The sequence below is a fragment of the Procambarus clarkii genome, chromosome 27 (assembly GCF_040958095.1).
Source record: "Procambarus clarkii isolate CNS0578487 chromosome 27, FALCON_Pclarkii_2.0, whole genome shotgun sequence".
Taxonomy (NCBI): Eukaryota; Metazoa; Arthropoda; class Malacostraca; order Decapoda; family Cambaridae; genus Procambarus; species Procambarus clarkii.
In genome coordinates, this window is record NC_091176.1 from 3684703 (window position 1) to 3709090 (window position 24388).

Below are 24388 nucleotides of genomic sequence, written 5' to 3' on the forward strand. Positions count from 1 at the left end.
GCCTACCGAATGAGGCAGAGGTTACCTGGTGTAGTGATAGTGGTCACTGGAGCGGGTTAAGTAGAGGTTGTAATATGGGAGAGATGGTAGCTAGTGTGTGGCAGCTGGCACCTGCCCAGAGATTACTGGGTGTCCTACAGGACGGGGGATGTGCGCAGCCTGCTCCCTCCTCCAGGGCGGGGGATGTGCGCAGCCTGCTCCCTCCTCCAGGGCGGGGGATGTGCGCAGCCTGCTCCCTCCTCCAGGGGGGGGGGATGTGTGCAGCCTGCTCCCTCCTCCAGGGGGGGGGGATGTGCGCAGCCTGCTCCCTCCTCCAGGGGGGGGGGATGTGCGCAGCCTGCTCCCTCCTCCAGGGGTGGGGGGGATGTGTGCAGCCTGCTCCCTCCTCCAGGGGTGGGGGGGATGTGTGCAGCCTGCTCCCTCCTCCAGGGGGGGGGGATGTGTGCAGCCTGCTCCCTCCTCCAGGGGGGGGGATGTGTGCAGCCTGCTCCCTCCTCCAGGGGTGGGGGGGATGTGTGCAGCCTGCTCCCTCCTCCAGGGGTGGGGGGGATGTGTGCAGCCTGCTCCCTCCTCCAGGGGGGGGGGGGATGTGTGCAGCCTGCTCCCTCCTCCAGGGGGGGGATGTGTGCAGCCTGCTCCCTCCTCCAGGGGGGGGGATGTGTGCAGCCTGCTCCCTCCTCCAGGGGTGGGGGGGATGTGTGCAGCCTGCTCCCTCCTCCAGGGGTGGGGGGGATGTGTGCAGCCTGCTCCCTCCTCCAGGGGGGGGATGTGTGCAGCCTGCTCCCTCCTCCAGGGGGGGGGATGTGTGCAGCCTGCTCCCTCCTCCAGGGGGGGGGATGTGTGCAGCCTGCTCCCTCCTCCAGGGGCGGGGGATGTGTGCAGCCTGCTCCCTCCTCCAGGGGGGGGATGTGTGCAGCCTGCTCCCTCCTCCAGGGGGGAGGATGTGTGCAGCCTGCTCCCTCCTCCAGGGGGGGGGGGGATGTGTGCAGCCTGCTCCCTCCTCCAGGGCGGGGGATGTGTGCAGCCTGCTCCCTCCTCCAGGGGTGGGGGATGTGTGCAGCCTGCTCCCTCCTCCAGGGGCGGGGGATGTGTGCAGCCTGCTCCCTCCTCCAAGGGGGGATTTGTGCAGCCTGCTCCCTCCTCCAGGGGGGGGATGTGTGCAGCCTGCTCCCTCCTCCAGGGGGGGGATGTGTGCAGCCTGCTCCCTCCTCCAGGGCGGGGGGATGTGTGCAGCCTGCTCCCTCCTCCAGGGGGGGGGGGATGTGTGCAGCCTGCTCCCTCCTCCAGGGGGGGGATGTGTGCAGCCTGCTCCCTCCTCCAGGGGGGGGATGTGTGCAGCCTGCTCCCTCCTCCAGGGGCGGGGGATGTGTGCAGCCTGCTCCCTCCTCCAGGGGTGGGGGGGATGTGTGCAGCCTGCTCCCTCCTCCAGGGGTGGGGGGGATGTGTGCAGCCTGCTCCCTCCTCCAAGGGTGGGGGGGATGTGTGCAGCCTGCTCCCTCCTCCAGGGGGGGGGATGTGTGCAGCCTGCTCCCTCCTCCAGGGGCGGGGGATGTGTGCAGCCTGCTCCCTCCTCCAGGGGGGGGGGATGTGTGCAGCCTGCTCCCTCCTCCAGGGGGGGGGATGTGTGCAGCCTGCTCCCTCCTCCAGGGGCGGGGGATGTGTGCAGCCTGCTCCCTCCTCCAGGGGCGGGGGATGTGTGCATCCTGCTCCCTCCTCCAGGGGGGGATATGTGTGCAGCCTGCTCCCTCCTCCAGGGGCGGGGGATGTGTGCAGCCTGCTCCCTCCTCCAGGGGCGGGGGATGTGTGCAGCCTGCTCCCTCCTCCAGGGGCGGGGGATGTGTGCAGCCTGCTCCCTCCTCCAGGGGGGGATATGTGTGCAGCCTGCTCCCTCCTCCAGGGGGGGGATGTGTGCAGCCTGCTCCCTCCTCCAGGGGGGGGGGATGTGTGCAGCCTGCTCCCTCCTCCAGGGGGGGATGTGTGCAGCCTGCTCCCTCCTCCAGGGGGGGGGGGATGTGTGCAGCCTGCTCCCTCCTCCAGGGGGGCGGGGGATGTGTGCAGCCTGCTCCCTCCTCCAGGGGGGGATGTGTGCAGCCTGCTCCCTCCTCCAGGGGGGGGGGGATTTGTGCAGCCTGCTCCCTCCTCCAGGGGGGGGGGGCGGGGGATGTGTGCAGCCTGCTCCCTCCTCCAGGGGGGGGCGGGGGATGTGTGCAGCCTGCTCCCTTCTCCAGGGGGGGGGGGATGTGTGCAGCCTGCTCCCTTCTCCAGGGGGGGGATGTGTGCAGCCTGCTCCCTCCTCCAGGGGGGCGAGGGATGTGTGCAGCCTGCTCCCTCCTCCAGGGGGGCGAGGGATGTGTGCAGCCTGCTCCCTCCTCCAGGGGGGAGGGATGTGTGCAGCCTGCTCCCTCCTCCAGGGGGGGGATGTGTGCAGCCTGCTCCCTCCCCCAGGGGGAGGATGTGCGCAGCCTGCTCCCTCCTCCAGGGGGGGGATGTGTGCAGCCTGCTCCATCCAGGGGGGATATGTGCGCAGCCTGCTCCCTCCTCCAGGGGGGGGGGATGTGTGCAGCCTGCTCCCTCCTCCAGGGGGGGATGTGCGCAGCCTGCTCCCTCCTCCAGGGGGGGGGATGTGCGCAGCCTGCTCCCTCCTCCAGGGGGGGGGGATGTGCGCAGCCTGCTCCCTCCTCCAGGGGGGGGATGTGTGCAGCCTGCTCCCTCCTCCAGGGGGGGGATGTGTGCAGCCTGCTCCCTCCTCCAGGGGGGGGATGTGTGCAGCCTGCTCTCTCCTCCACGGGGGGGGGATGCGTGCAGGCTGCTCCCTCCTCCAGGGGGGGGGGGATGTGTGCAGCCTGCTCCCTCCTCCAGGGGGGCGGGGGATGTGTACAGCCTGCTCCCTCCTCCAGGGGGGGATGTGTGCAGCCTGCTCCCTCCTCCAGGGGGGGGGATTTGTGCAGCCTGCTCCCTCCTCCAGGGGGGGGGGATTTGTGCAGCCTGCTCCCTCCTCCAGGGGGGGGGGGGGATTTGTGCAGCCTGCTCCCTCCTCCAGGGGGGGGGGCGGGGGATGTGTGCAGCCTGCTCCCTCCTCCAGGGGGGGCGGGGGATGTGTGCAGCCTGCTCCCTTCTCCAGGGGGGGGGGATGTGTGCAGCCTGCTCCCTTCTCCAGGGGAGGGGGATGTGTGCAGCCTGCTCCCTCCTCCAGGGGGGCGGGGGATGTGTGCAGCCTGCTCCCTCCTCCAGGGGGGGATGTGTGCAGCCTGCTCCCTCCTCCAGGGCGGGGGATGTGCGCAGCCTGCTCCCTCCTCCAGGGCGGGGGATGTGCGCAGCCTGCTCCCTCCTCCAGGGCGGGGGATGTGCGCAGCCTGCTCCCTCCTCCAGGGCGGGGGATGTGCGCAGCCTGCTCCCTCCTCCAGGGGGGGGATGTGCGCAGCCTGCTCCCTCCTCCAGGGGGGGGGGATGTGCGCAGCCTGCTCCCTCCTCCAGGGGGGGGGGATGTGCGCAGCCTGCTCCCTCCTCCAGGGGGAGGATGTGCGCAGCCTGCTCCCTCCTCCAGGGGGGGATATGTGTGCAGCCTGCTCCCTCCTCCAGGGGGGATATGTGCGCAGCCTGCTCCCTCCTCCAGGGGGGGGAGGGATGTGCGCAGCCTGCTCCCTCCTCCAGGGGGGGAGGGATGTGCGCAGCCTGCTCCCTCCTCCAGGGGGGGGGAGGGATGTGCGCAGCCTGCTCCCTCATTGGACCCGTGCTGGTGGTGGTGGTAGGTAGGTAGGGAGGGAGGGAGGGAGGGAGGGAGGGAAGGAAGGGGAGGAAAGGGGAGGGAGGGGAGGGAGGGAAGGAAGGAAGGGGAGGGAGGGAGGGAAGGGAAGGGAGGGAGGGAGGGAGGGAGGGAAGGGAAGGAAGGTGAGGGAGGGAAGGGAAGGAAGGTGAGGGAGGGAAGGGAAGGAAGGGAAGGAAGGAAGGGGAGGGAGGGAGGGAGGGAAGGGAAGGGGAGGGAGGGAGGGGAGGGAGGGAAGGGGAGGGGAGGGAGGGAGGGAAGGGAAGGGAAGGGAAGGGAAGGGGAGGGAAGGGAAGGGGAGGGGAGGGAAGGGGAGGGGAGGGAAGGGGAGGGGAGGGAAGGGAAGGGGAGGGGAGGTGAGGGAAGGGAAGGGGAGGGGAGGGAGGGAGGGAGGGAGGGAGGGAAGGGGAGGGAAGGGAAGGGAAGGGGAGGGGAGGGAGGGAGGGAGGGAAGGGGAGGGAAGGGAAGGGAAGGGGAGGGGAGGGGAGGGAGGGAAGGGGAGGGAAGGGGAGGGAAGGGAAGGGAAGGGAAGGGAAGGGGAGGGAAGGGGAGGGAAGGGAAGGGAAGGGAAGGGAAGGGGAGGGGAGGGGAGGGAGGGAAGGGGAGGGAAGGGAAGGGGAGGGAAGGGGAGGGGAGGGGAGGGAAGGGGAGGGGAGGGGAGGGGAGGGAAGGGGAGGGGAGGGGAGGGAAGGGGAGGGGCGGTGAGGGAAGGGAAGGGAAGGGGAGGGGAGGGGAGGGGAGGGAAGGGAAGGGGAGGGGAGGGAGGGAGGGAGGGAGGGAAGGGAAGGGAAGGGAAGGGAAGGGAAGGTGAGGGAAGGGGAGGGAAGGGAAGGGGAGGGAAGGGGAGGGGCGGTGAGGGAAGGGAAGGGAAGGGAAGGGGAGGGGAGGGGAGGGGAGGGAAGGGAAGGGGAGGGGAGGGAGGGAGGGAGGGAAGGGAAGGGAAGGGAAGGAGGAGGAGGACCCGTGCTGGCGAGTGCGGGCGTGAGAGAACACCGCCCTCACTGGTTCACAGCTCTCCAAGAACCGGTTCTCAAGGCCATCAACTGGACGAGTTTCATGCTTTTTCTAAATATATTTTTTAGCATTATATTTTGCGGAGTCATTGTTATTAGTGTCCATGTTGGCGGCGCGTGAGGCGGACCTACAGGCGTCGCTGGCCTTCACGCCACGCTGCTGGACCATCTTCACTCGTTGTTGGTGGCGCGTGAGGCGGACCTACAGGCGTCGCTGGCCTTCACGCCACGCTGCTGGACCATCTTCACTCGTTGTTGGTGGCGCGTGAGGCGGACCTACAGGCGTCGCTGGCCTTCACGCCACGCTGCTGGACCATCTTCACTCGTTGTTGGTGGCGCGTGAGGCGGACCTACAGGCGTCGCTGGCCTTCACGGCACGCTGCTGGACCATCTTCACTCGTTGTTGGCGGCGCGTGAGGCGGACCTACAGGCGTCGCTGGCCTTCACGGCACGCTGCTGGACCATCTTCACTCGTTGTTGGCGGCGCGTGAGGCGGACCTACAGGCGTCGCTGGCCTTCACGGCACGCTGCTGGACCATCTTCACTCGTTGTTGGCGGCGCGTGAGGCGGACCTACAGGCGTCGCTGGCCTTCACGCCACGCTGCTGGACCATCTTCACTCGTTGTTGGTGGCGCGTGAGGCGGACCTACAGGCGTCGCTGGCCTTCACGCCACGCTGCTGGACCATCTTCACTCGTTGTTGGCGGCGCGTGAGGCGGACCTACAGCCGTCGCTGGCCTTCACGCCACGCTGCTGGACCATCTTCACTCGTTGTTGGCGGCGCGTGAGGCGGACCTACAGGCGTCGCTGGCCTTCACGCCACGCTGCTGGACCATCTTCACTCGTTGTTGGTGGCGCGTGAGGCGGACCTACAGGCGTCGCTGGCCTTCACGCCACGCTGCTGGACCATCTTCACTCGTTGTTGGCGGCGCGTGAGGCGGACCTACAGGCGTCGCTGGCCTTCACGCCACGCTGCTGGACCATCTTCACTCGTTGTTGGCGGCGCGTGAGGCGGACCTACAGGCGTCGCTGGCCTTCACGCCACGCTGCTGGACCATCTTCACTCGTTGTTGGTGGCGCGTGAGGCGGACCTACAGGCGTCGCTGGCCTTCACGCCACGCTGCTGGGCCATCTTCACTCGATTTTCCTTTTTAATGTGGCACAAAGGCTTTAATAGCTCTATAAGCAGGTTATGGAGGGAATGATACCTTGTGTGTGGGGTAACTTTGGCGGCTTGGAGACGGCCCTTCCTCCTGCTGGCTGGACTCATATTGGCGCCTGATATCTAGTGACAGTATTGTGCAGCGCCACTCATCCTGTGAGTGGACACACCGCCATAGTGACAGTATTGGGCAGCGTCACTCATCCTGTGAGTGGACACACCGCCATAGTGACAGTATTGGGCAGCGTCACTCATCCTGTGAGTGGACACACCGCCATAGTGACAGTATTGGGCAGCGCCACTCATCTTGTGAGTGGACACACCGCCATAGTGACAGTATTGGGCAGCGTCACTCATCCTGCGAGTGGACACACCGCCATAGTGACAGTATTGGGCAGCGTCACTCATCCTGTGAGTGGACACACCGCCATAGTGACAGTATTGGGCAGCGCCACTCATCCTGTGAGTGGACACACCACCATAGTGACAGTATTGGGCAGCGCCACTCATCCTGTGAGTGGACACACCGCCATAGTGACAGTATTGTGCAGCGCCACTCATCCTGTGAGTGGACACACCGCCATAGTGACAGTATTGGGCAGCGTCACTCATCCTGTGAGTGGACACACCGCCATAGTGACAGTATTGGGCAGCGTCACTCATCCTTTGAGTGGACACACCGCCATAGTGACAGTATTGGGCAGTGTCACTCATCCTGTGAGTGGACACACCGCCATAGTGACAGTATTGGGCAGCGCCACTCATCCTGTGAGTGGACACACCGCCATAGTGACAGTATTGGGCAGCGCCACTCATCTTGTGAGTGGACACACCGCCATAGTGACAGTATTGGGCAGCGCCACTCATCCTGTGAGTGGACACCGCCATAGTGACAGTATTGGGCAGCGCCACTCATCTTGTGAGTGGACACACCGCCATAGTGACAGTATTGGGCAGCGTCACTCATCCTGTGAGTGGACACACCGCCATAGTGACAGTATTGGGCAGCGCCACTCATCCTGTGAGTGGACACACCGCCATAGTGACAGTATTGGGCAGCGCCACTCATCCTGTGAGTGGACACACCGCCATAGTGACAGTATTGGGCAGCGCCACTCATCCTGTGAGTGGACACACCGTCATAGTGACAGTATTGTGCAGCGCCACTCATCCTCTGAGTGGACACACCGCCATAGTGACAGTATTGGGCAGCACCACTCATCCCGCGAGTGGACACACCGCCATAGTGACAGTATTGTGCAGCGCCACTCATCCTGTGAGTGGACACACCGCCATAGTGACAGTATTGGGCAGCGCCACTCATCCTGTGAGTGGACACACCGCCATAGTGACAGTATTGTGCAGCGCCACTCATCCTGTGAGTGGACACACCGCCATAGTGACAGTATTGTGCAGCGCCACTCATCCTGTGAGTGGACACACCGCCATAGTGACAGTATTGGGCAGCGCCACTCATCCTGTGAGTGGACACACCGCCATAGTGACAGTATTGGGCAGCGCCACTCATCCTGTGAGTGGACACACCGCCATAGTGACAGTATTGGGCAGCGCCACTCATCTTGTGAGTGGACACACCGCCATAGTGACAGTATTGGGCAGCGCCACTCATCCTGTGAGTGGACACACCGCCATAGTGACAGTATTGGGCAGCGCCACTCATCCTGTGAGTGGACACACCGTCATAGTGACAGTATTGTGCAGCGCCACTCATCCTCTGAGTGGACACACCGCCATAGTGACAGTATTGGGCAGCACCACTCATCCCGCGAGTGGACACACCGCCATAGTGACAGTATTGTGCAGCGCCACTCATCCTGTGAGTGGACACACCGCCATAGTGACAGTATTGGGCAGCGCCACTCATCCTGTGAGTGGACACACCGCCATAGTGACAGTATTGTGCAGCGCCACTCATCCTGTGAGTGGACACACCGCCATAGTGACAGTATTGTGCAGCGCCACTCATCCTGTGAGTGGACACACCGCCATAGTGACAGTATTGGGCAGCGCCACTCATCCTGTGAGTGGACACACCGCCATAGTGACAGTATTGGGCAGCGCCACTCATCCTGTGAGTGGACACACCGCCATAGTGACAGTATTGGGCAGCGCCACTCATCTTGTGAGTGGACACACCGCCATAGTGACAGTATTGGGCAGCGCCACTCATCCTGTGAGTGGACACACCGCCATAGTGACAGTATTGGGCAGCGCCACTCATCCTGTGAGTGGACACACCGCCATAGTGACAGTATTGGGCAGCGCCACTCATCCTGTGAGTGGACACACCGCCATAGTGACAGTATTGGGCAGCGCCACTCATCTTGTGAGTGGACACACCGCCATAGTGACAGTATTGGGCAGCGCCACTCATCCTGTGAGTGGACACACCGCCATAGTGACAGTATTGGGCAGCGCCACTCATCTTGTGAGTGGACACACCGCCATAGTGACAGTATTGGGCAGCGCCACTCATCCTGTGAGTGGACACACCGCCATAGTGACAGTATTGGGCAGCGCCACTCATCCTGTGAGTGGACACACCGTCATAGTGACAGTATTGTGCAGCGCCACTCATCCTCTGAGTGGACACACCGCCATAGTGACAGTATTGGGCAGCACCACTCATCCCGCGAGTGGACACACCGCCATAGTGACAGTATTGTGCAGCGCCACTCATCCTGTGAGTGGACACACCGCCATAGTGACAGTATTGGGCAGCACCACTCATCCTGTGAGTGGACACACCGCCATAGTGACAGTATTGTGCAGCGCCACTCATCCTGTGAGTGGACACACCGCCATAGTGACAGTATTGTGCAGCGCCACTCATCCTGTGAGTGGACACACCGCCATAGTGACAGTATTGGGCAGCGCCACTCATCCTGTGAGTGGACACACCGCCATAGTGACAGTATTGGGCAGCGCCACTCATCCTGTGAGTGGACACACCGCCATAGTGACAGTATTGGGCAGCGCCACTCATCTTGTGAGTGGACACACCGCCATAGTGACAGTATTGGGCAGCGCCACTCATCCTGTGAGTGGACACACCGCCATAGTGACAGTATTGGGCAGCGCCACTCATCCTGTGAGTGGACACACCGCCATAGTGACAGTATTGGGCAGCGCCACTCATCCTGTGAGTGGACACACCGCCATAGTGACAGTATTGGGCAGCGCCACTCATCTTGTGAGTGGACACACCGCCATAGTGACAGTATTGGGCAGCGCCACTCATCGTTGTGAGTGGACACACCGCCATAGTGACAGTATTGGGCAGCGCCACTCATCTTGTGAGTGGACACACCGCCATAGTGACAGTATTGGGCAGCGCCACTCATCCTGTGAGTGGACACACCGCCATAGTGACAGTATTGGGCAGCGCCACTCATCTTGTGAGTGGACACACCGCCATAGTGACAGTATTGGGCAGCGCCACTCATCCTGTGAGTGGACACACCGCCATAGTGACAGTATTGGGCAGCGCCACTCATCCTGTGAGTGGACACACCGCCATAGTGACAGTATTGGGCAGCGCCACTCATCCTGTGAGTGGACACACCGCCATAGTGACAGTATTGGGCAGCGCCACTCATCCTGTGAGTGGACGCACACTCGGGAATCTGTACACCTGTTGATTGACGGTTGAGAGGCGGGACCAAAGAGCCAGAGCTCAACCCCCGCAAACACAACTAGGTGAGTACAACTAGGTGAGTACAGTATTGGGCAGCGTCACTCATCCTGTGAGTGGACACACCGCCATAGTGACAGTATTGGGCAACGCCACTCATCCTGTGAGTGGACACACCGCCATAGTGACAGTATTGGGCAGCGCCACTCATCCTGTGAGTGGACACACCGCCATAGTGACAGTATTGGGCAGCGCCACTCATCCTGTGAGTGGACACACCGCCATAGTGACAGTATTGGGCAGCGCCACTCATCTTGTGAGTGGACACACCGCTATAGTGACAGTATTGGGCAGCGCCACTCATCCTGTGAGTGGACACACCGCCATCTTGAGGTTATCTTGAGATGATTTCGGGGCTTTAGTGTCCCCGCGGCCCGATCCTCGACCAGGCCTCCACCCCCAGGAAGCAGCCCGTGACAGCTGACTAACTCCCAGGTACCTATTTACTGCTAGGTAACAGGGGCATTTAGGGTGAAAGAAACTTTGCCCATTTGTTTCTGCCTCGTGCGGGAATCGAACCCGCGCCACAGAATTACGAGTCCTGCGCGCTATCCACCAGGCTACGAGGCCCCAATTTAAAGTGTCGGTGAAAACTGTGAGAAAGAAGATGGCTTCAACAAATTGTAAGAAATGAAAATAGGAAAATGAAAACACAAATTTTCAGCTAGAGTGGGAGGAAAAGTTTGCATTCACAGTTAAAGGCGGTAAACCTTCATGCCTTAACTGCCAAGTGCCACTCGTTACACAGCCAATAGTTACACTCGTTACACAGCCAATTCGGCCATAGTGACAGTATTGGGCAGCGCCACTCATCTTGTGAGTGGACACACCGCCATAGTGACAGTATTGGGCAGCGCCACTCATCCTGTGAGTGGACACACCGCCATAGTGACAGTATTGGGCAGCGTCACTCATCCTGTGAGTGGACACACCGCCATAGTGACAGTATTGGGCAGCGCCACTCATCTTGTGAGTGGACACACCGCCATAGTGACAGTATTGGGCAGCGCCACTCATCCTGTGAGTGGACGCACACATCATTGTTCCATTTTGTGTGCAACATGAGCCGGGATGTGAGGGATGTGCCGATGTAGTGTAATTACCTAAGTGTAGTTACAGGATGAGAGCTACGCTCGTGGTGTCCCGTCTTCCCAGCACTCTTAGTCATATAACACTTTGAAACTACTGACGGTCTTGGCCTCCACCACCTTCTCACCTAACTTGTTCCAACCGTCTACCACTCTGTTTGCGAAAGTGAAAATCTTATACAGTATATCTTAGTGTGGCGGGAAGGTGGTGTTTCTGCTCCTAGTCGCTCAAGTCGGTCTTGTTGGCATCTGACACTGTGTCCGTTACATTATCTCGTATAACTTATTTTTCCTTAAGTGTGATTTAAGGGAGCCGTTCGGCCGAGCGGACAGCACACTGGACTTGTGAACCTGTGGTCCTGGGTTCGATCCCAGGCTTCAGCGAGAAACAATGGGCAGAGTTTCTTTCACCTTATGCCCCTGTTACGTAGCAGTAAAATAGGTACCTGGGTGTTAGTCAGCTGTCACGGTCTGCTTCCTGGGGGTGGAGGCTTGGTCGAGGACCGGGCCGCGGAGACACTAAAAGCCCCGAAATCATCTCAAGATAACCTCAAGATAGGCGGGTAATCTTACAAAACGTTTGCGTGATTAGTTTCATGGCGGCGATGTTAGTTATTGGCTGTGTAACGAGTGGCACTTGGCAGTTAAGGCATGAAGGTTTACCGCCTTTAACTGTGAATGCAAACTTTTCCTCCCACTCTAGCTGAAAATTTGTGTTTTCATTTTCCTATTTTCATTTCTTACAATTTGTTGAAGCCATCTTCTTTCTCACAGTTTTCACCGACACTTTAAATAAGATATATATATGAAGTGTAGCAGCTGGGTGTAGGCAAGACACATGAGCGTCTGCACTTACACTGCCCTCCTATAACTAGGTGTCGCAACACAACCCGTTCTCGCACTTTCCTATAGTCAATATTGACTCATTAAATACGTGCATATGTGACATACTAATTTATTGTGAATATTTTACTTTACCTTGAAAAGCTTCATAGAAAACACCGACCTTACCTAACCTTCTTAGTATGTTAAGATAAGCATCTTATTGCTTCTTAATTACAATTATTACTTAACCAATACCTATAATAGGTTAAGTAATAATTGTACTTACGAAGCAATAAGATGCTTATCTTAACATACTAAGAAGGTTAGGTAAGGTCGGTGTTTTCTATGAAGTTTTTCAAGGTAAACTAAAATATTCACAATAAATTAGTATGTCACATATGCACTTTATTTAATAAGTCAATATTGACTGTACGAAAGTGCGAAAACGGGTTGTGCAACGTATAGTCCCAAGTTTCTTGTTCCGGATTACAGTCGAAATTTCAAGAATATTCGAGTTCTCTAGAGTTTTTCTTTATCCGCCAGTGGGTGGAGGAGGACTGGCTGGTCACCCCTGGTACATAGTGTGGCACAGAAGTGTCCATACAGTGATACACAGAGAGAGAGAGAGAGAGAGAGAGAGGGTGGCCACATACTCCCCCTGTCACCGTGTGGAGAGAACACAAGCCAAGGTTCCTCCAGCTGTGGCCTTCTCATGGACCGTCAATGGTAGGAGGGTCTTTACCTTGTGGCAGCCCGCACAGCACTAGCACCACCCAGCTCACTCCTCAAGGTCGCCACCAGCCTGGCCACCTCACTCAGCCAACACCAGGGACCTGAACGTCATGGTACTCCCTCACTCTCATAACCAGCTCTGGTGGCTGGAGTCGTACTCCCCCTCAAACCCCAGCACCTACACTCACGAAGCGATGTGTATTTGTTCCTAAGTCGCTATTCAAGAAGGTGTTCGTACGCACTTATTAGCAATTTTGATGTAGTTCACTTCAGTCTCGATAGATGTCACTAGGGCTTTTCGTTTGGCCAATCAAATAGAAGATAAGATTGTCCATCTTATTATCTAGCCAATCACGAAGCTTGGTACCTGCTTGATGGGGTTCTGTGAAGAGTTGTTCTCCCCAAGCCCGGCCCGAGGCCAGGCTTGACTTGTGAGAGTTTGGTCCACTAGGCTGTTGCTTGGAGCGGCCCGCAGGCCCACATACCCACCACAGCCTGGTTGGTCCGGCACTCCTTGAAGGAATAAATCTAGTTTCCTCTTGAAGATGTCCACGGTTGTTCCGGCAATATTTCTTATGCTTGCTGGGAGGACGTTGAACAACCGCGGACCTCTGATGTTTATACAGTGTTCTCTGATTGTGCCTATGGCACCTCTGCTCTTCACTGGTTCTATTCTGCATTTTCTTCCATATCGTTCACTCCAGTACGTTGTTTTTACTGTGTAGACAGGTAAGGGTAGAGGGACGAGGATAGATAAGGGTAGAGGGACGTGCTAGGGGACGAGGACAGGTAAGAGTACAGGGATGAGGACAGGTAAGGGTACAGGGACGTGCTAGGGACGAGGACAGGTAAGGGTACAGGGACGTGCTAGGGACGAGGACAGGTAAGGGTACAGGGACGTGCTAGGGGACGAGGACAGGTAAGAGTACAGGGATGAGGACAGGTAAGGGTACAGGGACGTGCTAGGGACGAGGACAGGTAAGGGTACAGGGACGTGCTAGGGACGAGGACAGGTAAGGGTAGAGGGACGTGCTAGGGGACGAGGACAGGTAAGAGTACAGGGATGAGGACAGGTAAGGGTAGAGGGACGTGCTAGGGGGCGAGGACAGGTAAGGGTACAGGGACGAGGACAGGTAAGGTTACAGGGACGTGCTAGGGGACGAGGACAGGTAAGGTTACAGGGACGTGCTAGGGGACGAGGACAGGAAAGGGTAGAGGGACGTGCTAGGGGACGAGGACAGGTAAGGTTACAGGGACGTGCTAGGGGACGAGGACAAGTAAGGGTACAGGGACGAGGACAGGTGAGGGTACAGGGACGTGCTAGGGGACGAGGACAGGTGAGGGTACAGGGACTTGCTAGGGGACGAGGACAGGTAAGGTTACAGGGACGTGCTAGGGGACGATATTATATAGACTGTGGGTTGGTTGGTGTTGTCGTCGTTGATCCTTCTCTATGGACAACCCAACCCACAACTCGGCAGAGTGCTTATACTAGGAGATCACCCTTGGCGCTTCTGGCTCTTGGAGAGGGGCTCAACGTCACACGTTCAGGGGATGCGGCTCCAACACTTAGCCTCGTTGTCACGTGCACACACCCACTCGAGCCGCTGTGACTCCCCACTCTCTCCTTATGAGATATGATCTCCTCAATCCCCCTATGACTTACCAGTATTACCTCCTACCCTGTCCACAGCAGTGGATCATGGTTCTTCCTCTCTCTCTCTCCTTCTTTACTACCTCCTGGGAAGCCTCACTAGGACAAGGGCAAACACCAGCAAATTGTAACACATTTACTGAACAAAGCACATACACGATACATACACACATCTAATAATAATGAATCCTATACTCTATAATATCCAAATCAGGTTGCACTCCAATACCATCAGAACTCTATTATCAGCTTATCAAGTGGTATCCCAACTCCTGGTTCACCACCTGGTACTATTAACCTCCTCAAGTTGGTCAAGCCCACACACTGTTGCACCATCAGCAAGATAACATATATATATAGAAAACCAGCATTTGAATGCAATAACATATACCAGTATAAATGTTCATTGATACTTCAATATAAGAAACTCCTTGACCTAAGGATGCCAACAGTCACTCACCTCTCACTGCGTCTTGCACGCTACTGACAACCAAACACTATCAACTCCCTATAAGTAATCCACCAGAACTTCCCCTTCCACCTCTGGAAGTTCACAACCCTAATATCCTTAGGTTCTGCCGGGCTTCACTACCAGGATCCTCTGCAGCTCCTCCAGGCTGCTATCATGAAGTTTCCTTGTGCAACTACGGTGCTTCACCCTTCTGTTAGGTTCTTCCACAGCTCTCTTGGCTGCTACACCACCTCTACAGAAGCACGTGACACTCCTCTTCACTGCTGCTTCTCCTCACAGCTCGAGGTCCTCTGCTTCACTACCTTGGAGTCTCATCAGCTACTTCCTCTGCTGGCTTCGAAGTTCTCAGCAACTTCTTCCCCAAAGAACAAACCTGCAACCCATCGACACTCCAATAAAATGTTCCCCTTTAACACATAAACAAAAATAACCACACACTATGCTTGCCTCAAACCTCTATCTGTTCTCTACATACAGTGAGAGTGGACTCCCCCGTTTTGGGCGGGTCCATACTCCACCTCGCCTGGTGTCGGTCCTCACTCACTGGGAGGGTCTTCCTCCGTCAAGAGCCCGGCTCCCTCAGTCTTCCGCCAGCGCTCAGAGGGGGCGGACGTCGCTCCGTGTTCCTCCCTCTTCACTCTCCTATTTCAGGCTTTCTGCCTTATTAAAACATGTCTAACCTATACATAAACATTGCTACCTGTCGCTGGGCACACGACCAACTACAAATAATCACTATGAACTGGCGTTTATCGTGCTTACCACAGATTAATTGGTCGAGGGCGCTTTCCCTCTGACGGCGTCTGGTCAGGGCGCTCCACACAGCCCACAATAATGCTTCTGGGCGATTTAATATCTGCTCGTCGACCAGGACTTGAGACCACAACGTTCCCAGCTCGATTCCACAGCTGGTACGTCCGCACACTTCTCTTCTCTTCGAGATATATCACTAGGGGTTCCCTTCTGGCGGGAGCTCAAACGGAGCGCGGCTTCCCCCTGCGATGTCTGGCACTCAAGTGAGGTCAAGGTCCTCCGGAAGCGAGCCTCACGCCTCCAGCAAAGTGTCCACATCTCCTAGCCAGTCATTTATCTATTTCCTTACTTACTGCCCATAATCTTAAACTTGTTTACATATCCAACCAGCACTATTTTACATATGGGATTATCACCTCAATATTTGCTAGACCTTCTAGTTAGGTCAGGCTTGCTGAATAACTCTCAAGAAGGGAGACTCGTTTCTCCTGCAGGCTGAGATCATAACACTCCCCTCCCCTTATTTTTGAGAGTTATTCCAGTGGCAAAGCTCGGGATAATACATCCGCCACCACACTGTCTCGTTCTTCACCCGATATACTCTCTTAGGAGTCTACAATTAGTTCGTTGCTCCTTGCAACATCTGGCTCACCTCTCTCCAGAACCATGATCTTCTCATAAACGATTTGACCTCTGACACCTCTTAGCTAGGCTGTCCTCCGTGGACGCCTGCACTCTATCGGTCCACTCTACTTATTGTCTCCACCCTCCGTTTCCTCGTCTTCTCTTCACGTCCAGAGTCAGACATCTGCTGTCCGTACCTCCTCTGTCGTCTTCACACTTCCATCTACTGCCATTATACTTTCGTCTCCTGCCATCATACTTCACTCCCTGGTCTTCACCGACGATCCTCCCTTTCGTCTCCTCATTTATCTGAGACCTTATCCTGTTCGACTCCCATCGAGTCCTCGGCTTTCTTCTATTCCTCCATGCTTGCATCATCATCCTCTTCCCACACTTCTCACCTCTATACCACTCCATTTCTTCTCCTTCAACTCTTCTTCGTTCCCTAAAAGTTTCTTCGGGCACCATACTACAACCAACAGCACTCGACTGTGCATGTCGCTCTACCTCTCCTAGAGTGCTCGTAAGCATCTCTCCACACATACTGTCTCTTCTCCTTTCATTTTCCCGGCTATTACTCTTCTTCACTATCTCTCCTCCACGTCTTCTGTGAAACATGTCGACTCCTGACATCTCAAACAACTTAACTCCACTATCCATATGCCTCTGTGCTCGTGGACCACTTGACGCTCTATTCCCGTCCTCAGTCTGTCCACATCTTTCCTCATTCCTACTCAGCACAGTTGCATTCGCCTTCCGACTCTCAATTTCAGCAGTCTGGGCTCTCTTCAGGTCAACTCCCTTCACAGTATTCTTCTTCGGCTGGGCCATCTTCACTTTCGACCTCACCGAGACTCCATTTGCCTGGGCTGGACCTTCATCAAACAGCCATGCTATATCTACATCGATATCTTCCACTGGTTGAATCGACACTGTATCATCTTCTCCAGCGTCTTCCTTGTCGGCCACCTCTGCCTTCCTCACTACCGAGACGGGGTTTTCAATGGCTTGGCGGTCTCCTGACTCATCTCCTCGGATGTCAGTCAGGTTCACACTCTCAGGCGTCCCACCCGTGCAGTGGCCTTCTGGGCACTCCTCTGGCACAGTCTCCGCTATGACTCTTGGCAACACCTTTGTCCCGCACAAGTCATTCCCCAGGATCACTTGGACTCCTGGAACAGGTATGTCGGGGCACACTCCCAACATCACCTCCGCCGACACATATTCCGACCTTAGCTGGACAGTACAAACGGGCATGTCACTCTCCGACAATAACCCATATACTTTCATCTTCCCACTGCCAGCTAACCGTCGATCATTCCCAATCAGGCTTCTCGCAATCAAGCTCTGATTAGCTCCGGTATCTCTTAAGATACCAACTTCTACCTCAGGTTGGCCTCCTACACTGATCCAACCTTTGCTCATGAACGGTCTATACCTCTCGTTCACTAAGTTCATCTTCTGTGGTTTGTCTCGGAACACATTAGTATATTTACCTCGGGGGTCACACATGGCCAGGGTCACAACTCTCTTGCCCTGCCGACAATCTCGCATCACGTGACCCAATCCGTTACAATTGTAACATCTCATCTGGGAAAAGTCTCTTCTATATGTACCAGAGTAGCTCTGACTCTGCCCACTCGTATTGGAGTTCCTCGGGCCAGACGTACTACTCGTACTCTGTGGAGCTTTACTGGATTCTTGATTTCCTGGATACCGATCAGTTTCTCGTTTTGCTCCTCCATCTTCACTTTCAGACGAAGTGCGCGACCTACTCTTCTGAGTTTTTGGGTACTTACTTTTATCTGCCCATTTATCAAAATTTTTCTCACCCCAAACTCTTCTGGGTCTTTCATAATTTCTTCCTCCCCAGACTCCATTGGATCTGCTATTGCTGCATCTCGCCTCGCTTCTCACTCTGTTCTCCCTTAAGCTCTTGTACGCTTCAGTAATCATATCCGCCCTATCTGCGGCATCTTTCACCTCCTTTATCCCTGCTTCTTGGATCTTGAACTTTGTTTCGGGATGCATCATCTCCAAGAACTTCTCCATGACCATCAGTTGCTTCAGGTCAGCGTAAGATCCAACTCCAGCAGCCTCAATCCACTTCTGGAATCGTCTTTCCAGATCCCTTGCTGTCTCAGCAAACGTACACGCTCCAACTTTGATCATCTCTCTGAAGCGCTTCCTATAAGCTTCTGGGGTTAACTGAAACGAGCGCAATATGCTGCTCTTTACTGTGGCATAATCCTGGCACTCTTCCAGTGACAATTGGGTGTATGCCTCCCTGGCTGCACCGGTCAATCTTAACTGGACCAGCTGGGCCCATTCCTCCTGTGGCCACTCCTTGATACTGGCTACTTTCTCAAAATGCTCGAAGAAGCTCTCTGCCTCTTCGGGAACAAACAAGGGAATGTCCTTCTCCCTAACCCTAACCTCTGGTGGGTGTGATACCTGGGTGGTGCTCTCTGGCAACCCATGTTCAATCCTCTGCTCAGCCAAGGTTCTATTCGCTTCTATCTGCATTTGTTTTGTTCTCTCTTTTTCTTTTTCGACCTGGGCTTTTTCTTTTTCGACCTGGGCTTTTTCTTTTTCTATTTCCAGTCTGGTTTTTTCTTTTTCCTTCTCTGCTTCATTTTTCATCTGGAGTTCTAATTTCATCTTTTCCAGCTGGAACTGTCTCTCCTTGTCCTCTCGTTGTTGCTGCATCTGGAGCTCTAACTGGAATCTCTCCAAGCTCCTATTTCGGCTACTCCTGCTACTGCGGCTACTCTTGCTGCTCCTACTCGATCCCTGGGATCTCACTTCATCCTGCCCATCATCCTCCTTTCTACTTTCAGCTCCTTCCTGGGCTCCTTGTTCTGCCGCTTCACTTCTGGCTCTCAACTGCCTCAGGATCTCATCCTTCATCCCAGCTACTTTAGATGCTTTCAACCTGATGCCACATTTTTCTGCTATTTGTTTCAATTGATCCCTCGTGCAACCTTCTAAATCCTCAGGCTTGCCTGACTCCACAAACGCTTGCACCTTATCCATCTTTGTCCTGTGAGTCTTCCCAAGAGAGAAGAGTATACACCTGCGATCACACAGTTTATCTATTTCAGCAAGGGTGTACAAATCCACTCTTGGACAGGGTGTGGGTGTGTCAGTTCACTCTCCCGGACAGGCCCCCAATTTATTATATAGACTGTGGGTTGGTTGGTGTTGTCGTCGTTGATCCTTCTCTATGGACAACCCAACCCACAACTCGGCAGAGTGCTTATACTAGGAGATCACCCTTGGCGCTTCTGGCTCTTGGAGAGGGGCTCAACGTCACACGTTCAGGGGATGCGGCTCCAACACTTAGCCTCGTTGTCACGTGCACACACCCACTCGAGCCGCTGTGACTCCCCACTCTCTCCTTATGAGATATGATCTCCTCAATCCCCCTATGACTTACCAGTATTACCTCCTACCCTGTCCACAGCAGTGGTTCATGGTTCTTCCTCTCTCTCTCTCCTTCTTTACTACCTCCTGGGAAGCCTCACTAGGACAAGGGCAAACACCAGCAAATTGTAACACATTTACTGAACAAAGCACATACACGATACATACACACATCTAATAATAATGAATCCTATACTCTATAATATCCAAATCAGGTTGCACTCCAATACCATCAGAACTCTATTATCAGCTTATCAAGTGGTATCCCAACTCCTGGTTCACCACCTGGTACTATTAACCTCCTCAAGTTGGTCAAGCCCACACACTGTTGCACCATCAGCAAGATAACATATATATATAGAAAACCAGCATTTGAATGCAATAACATATACCAGTATAAATGTTCATTGATACTTCAATATAAGAAACTCCTTGACATAAGGATGCCAACAGTCACTCACCTCGCACTGCGTCTTGCACGCTACTGACAACCAAACACTATCAACTCCCTATAAGTAATCCACCAGAACTTCCCCTTCCACCTCTGGAAGTTCACAACCCTAATATCCTTAGGTTCTGCCGGGCTTCACTACCAGGATCCTCTGCAGCTCCTCCAGGCTGCTATCATGAAGTTTCCTTGTGCAACTACGGTGCTTCACCCTTCTGTTAGGTTCTTCCACAGCTCTCTTGGCTGCTACACCACCTCTACAGAAGCACGTGACACTCCTCTTCACTGCTGCTTCTCCTCACAGCTCGAGGTCCTCTGCTTCACTACCTTGGAGTCTCATCAGCTACTTCCTCTGCTGGCTTCGAAGTTCTCAGCAACTTCTTCCCCAAAGAACAAACCTGCAACCCATCGACACTCCAATAAAATGTTCCCCTTTAACACATAAACAAAAATAACCACACACTATGCTTGCCTCAAACCTCTATCTGTTCTCTACATACAGTGAGAGTGGACTCCCCCGTTTTGGGCGGGTCCATACTCCACCTCGCCTGGTGTCGGTCCTCACTCACTGGGAGGGTCTTCCTCCGTCAAGAGCCCGGCTCCCTCAGTCTTCCGCCAGCGCTCAGAGGGGGCGGACGTCGCTCCGTGTTCCTCCCTCTTCACTCTCCTATTTCAGGCTTTCTGCCTTATTAAAACATGTCTAACCTATACATAAACATTGCTACCTGTCGCTGGGCACACGACCAACTACAAATAATCACTATGAACTGGCGTTTATCGTGCTTACCACAGATTAATTGGTCGAGGGCGCTTTCCCTCTGACGGCGTCTGGTCAGGGCGCTCCACACAGCCCACAATAATGCTTCTGGGCGATTTAATATCTGCTCGTCGACCAGGACTTGAGACCACAACGTTCCCAGCTCGATTCCACAGCTGGTACGTCCGCACACTTCTCTTCTCTTCGAGATATATCACTAGGGGTTCCCTTCTGGCGGGAGCTCAAACGGAGCGCGGCTTCCCCCTGCGATGTCTGGCACTCAAGTGAGGTCAAGGTCCTCCGGAAGCGAGCCTCACGCCTCCAGCAAAGTGTCCACATCTCCTAGCCAGTCATTTATCTATTTCCTTACTTACTGCCCATAATCTTAAATTGTTTTACATATCCAACCAGCCATTTTTCATATGGGTTATCACCTCAATATTTGCTAGACCTTCTAGTTAGGTCAGGCTTGCTGAATAACTCTCAAGAAGGGAGACTCGTTTCTCCTGCAGGCTGAGATCATAACAACGAGGACAGGTAAGGTTACAGGGACGTGCTAGGGGACGAGGACAGGAAAGGGTAGAGGGACGTGCTAGGGGACGAGGACAGGTAAGGTTACAGGGACGTGCTAAGGGACGAGGACAGGTAAGGGTACAGGGACGAGGACAGGTGAGGGTACAGGGACGTGCTAGGGGACGAGGACAGGTGAGGGTACAGGGACTTGCTAGGGGACGAGGACAGGTAAGGGTACAGGGACGTGCTAGGGGACGAGGACAGGTAAGGGTACAGGGACGAGGACAGGTAAGGGTACAGGGACGTGCTAGGGGACGAGGACAGGTGACGAGGACAGGTGACGGTACAGGGACGTGCTAGGGGACGAGGACAGGTAAGGGTACAGGGACGTGCTAGGGGACGAGGACAGGTAAGGGTACAGGGACGTGCTAGGGGACGAGGACAGGTAAGGGTACAGGGACGAGGACAGGTAAGGGTACAGGGACGAGGACAGGTAAGGGTACAGGGACGTGCTAGGGGACGAGGACAGGTAAGGGTACAGGGACGAGGACAGGTAAGGGTACAGGGACGTGCTAGGGGACGAGGACAGGTAAGGGTACAGGGACGAGGACAGGTAAGGGTACAGGGACGTGCTAGGGGACGAGGACAGGTAAGGGTACAGGAACGTGCTAGGGGACGAGGACAGGTGAGGGTACAGGGACGTGCTAGGGGACGAGGACAGGTAAGGGTACAGGAACGTGCTAGGGGACGAGGACAGGTGAGGGTACAGGGACGTGCTAGGGGACGAGGACAGGTAAGGGTACAGGGACGTGCTAGGGGACGAGGACAGGTAAGGGTACAGGGACGTGCTAGGGACGAGGAGAGGTAAGGGTACAGGGACGTGCTAGGGGACGAGAACAGGTAAGGGTACAGGGACGTGCTAGGGGACGAGAACAGGTAAGGGTAGAGGGACGTGCTAGGGACGAGGACAGGTAAGGGTAGAGGGACGTGCTAGGGGACGAGGACAGGTAAGGGTACAGGGACGAGGACAGGTAAGGGTACAGGGACGTGCTAGGGGACGAGGACAGGTGAGAGTACAGGGACGTGCTAGGGGACGAGGACAGGTAAGGGTACAGGGACGAGGACAGGTGAGGGTACAGGGACGTGCTAGGGGACGAGGACAGGTGAGGGTACAGGGACGTGCTAGGGGACGAGGACAGGTAAGGGTACAGGGACGTGCTAGGGGACGAGGACAGGTGAGGGTACAGGGACGAGGACAGGTGAGAGTACAGGGACGTTCTAGGGACGAGGACAGGTAAGGGTACAGGGACGTGCTAGGGGACGAGGACAGGTAAGAGTACAGGGACGTGCTAGGGACGAGGACAGGTAAGGGTACAGGGACGTGCTAGGGGACGAGGACAGATAAGGGTACGGGGACGAGGACAGGTAAGGGTACAGGGACGTGCTAGGGGACGAGGACAGGCAAAGGTACAGGAACGTGCTAGGGGACGAGGACAGGTGAGGGTACAGGGACGTGCTAGGGGACGAGGACAGGTAAGGGTACAGGGACGTGCTAGGGGACGAGGACAGGTAAGGGTACAGGAACGTGCTAGGGGACGAGGACAGGTGAGGGTACAGGGACGTGCTAGGGGACGAGGACAGGTAAGGGTACAGGGACTGGCTAGGGACGAGGACAGGTAAGGGTACAGGGACGAGGACAGGTAAAGGTACAGGAACGTGCTAGGGGACGAGGACAGGTGAGGGTACAGGGACGTGCTAGGGGACGAGGACAGGTAAGGGTACAGGGACGTGCTAGGGGACGAGGACAGGTAAGGGTACAGGGACGAGGACAGGTAAGGCTACAGGGACGAGGACAGGTAAGGGTACAGGGACGTGCTAGGGGACGAGGACAGGTAAGGGTACAGGAACGTGCTAGGGGACGAGGACAGGTGAGGGTACAGGGACGTGCTAGGGGACGAGGACAGGTGAGGGTACAGGGACGTGCTAGGGGACGAGGACAGGTAAGGGTACAGGAACGTGCTAGGGGACGAGGACAGGTGAGGGTACAGGGACGTGCTAGGGGACGAGGACAGGTAAGGGTACAGGGACGTGCTAGGGGACGAGGACAGGTAAGGGTACAGGGACGTGCTAAGGGACAAGGACAGGTGAGGGTACAGGGACGTGCTAGGGGGCGAGGACAGGTAAGGGTACAGGGACGTGCTAGGGGACGAGGACAAGTAAGGGTACAGGGACGTGCTAGGGGACGAGGACAGGTAAGGGTACAGGGACGTGCTAGGGGACGAGGACAGGTAAGGGTACAGGGACGTGCTAGGGGGCGAGGACAGGTAAGGGTACAGGGACGAGGACAGGTAAGGGTACAGGGACGTGCTAGGGGGCGAGGACAGGTAAGGGTACAGGGACGAGGACAGGTAAGGGTACAGGGACGAGGACAGGTAAGGGTACAGGGACGTGCTAGGGGGCGAGGACAGGTAAGGGTACAGGGACGTGCTAGGGGACGAGGACAGGTAAGGGTACAGGGACGTGCTAGGGGACGAGGACAGGTAAGGGTACAGGGACGTGCTAGGGGACGAGGACAGGTAAGGGTACAGGGACGTGCTAGGGGGCGAGGACAGGTAAGGGTACAGGGACGTGCTAGGGGGCGAGGACAGGTAAGGGTACAGGGACGAGGACAGGTAAGGGTACAGGGACGAGGACAGGTAAGGGTACAGGGACGTGCTAGGGGGCGAGGACAGGTAAGGGTACAGGGACGAGGACAGGTAAGGGTACAGGGACGAGGACAGGTAAGGGTACAGGGACGAGGACAGGTAAGGGTACAGGGACGTACTAGGGGACGAGGACAGGTAAGGTTTGCCTCTTAAGTAATGGTAAGATAATTAATTCTTAAGAGTAGCCTTTGGCAGCAGGTCCGCCGGGAGACTAATGCTTATGTTGGTATTACTGGCGGCCACCTGGCGGGCAGCAGGTCCGGGAGACTAATGCTTATGTTGGTATTACTGGCGGCCACCTGGCGGGCAGCAGGTCCGGGAGACTAATGCTTATGTTGGTATTACTGGCGGCCACCTGGCGGGCAGCAGGTCCGGGAGACTAATGCTTATGTTGGTATTACTGGCGGCCACCTGGCGGGCAGCAGGTCCGGGAGACTAATGCTTATGTCGGTATTACTGGCGGCCACCTGGCGGGCAGCAGGTCCGGGAGACTAATGCTTATGTTGGTATTACTGGCGGCCACCTGGCGGGCAGCAGGTCCGGGAGACTAATGCTTATGTTGGTATTACTGGCGGCCACCTGGCGGGCAGCAGGTCCGGGAGACTAATGCTTATGTTGGTATTACTGGCGGCCACCTGGCGGGCAGCAGGTCCGGGAGACTAATGCTTATGTTGGTATTACTGGCGGCCACCTGGCGGGCAGCAGGTCCGGGAGACTAATGCTTATGTTGGTATTACTG

General features: G+C 56.2%; 3 protein-coding genes across 4 annotated transcripts in view; 1 reads left to right on the forward strand and 2 right to left on the reverse strand.

Annotated features, from left to right (window-relative positions):
- LOC123762736 (uncharacterized) overlaps positions 1-127 on the reverse strand; it is a 197803-nt gene extending 197676 nt beyond the window's left edge. Inside the window, exon 1 of the mRNA XM_045749467.2 lies at positions 26-127. The gene's annotated coding sequence lies outside the window, so the exon portion shown is untranslated. The remainder of the gene's footprint in view (positions 1-25) is intronic.
- The window catches only part of LOC123762732 (uncharacterized), a 273458-nt gene that overhangs the window by 31683 nt on the left and 217387 nt on the right, over positions 1-24388 (forward strand). The window lies entirely within an intron of this gene.
- Positions 22736-24388, reverse strand: part of LOC123762812 (putative per-hexamer repeat protein 5) — a 25259-nt gene continuing 23606 nt past the window's right edge. Inside the window, exons 2-3 of the mRNA XM_069332009.1 lie at positions 23327-23395; positions 22736-22819 (exon numbers count right to left, since the gene is read on the reverse strand). Coding sequence (XP_069188110.1) covers positions 22736-22819; positions 23327-23395 — 153 coding nt within the window. The remainder of the gene's footprint in view (positions 22820-23326; positions 23396-24388) is intronic.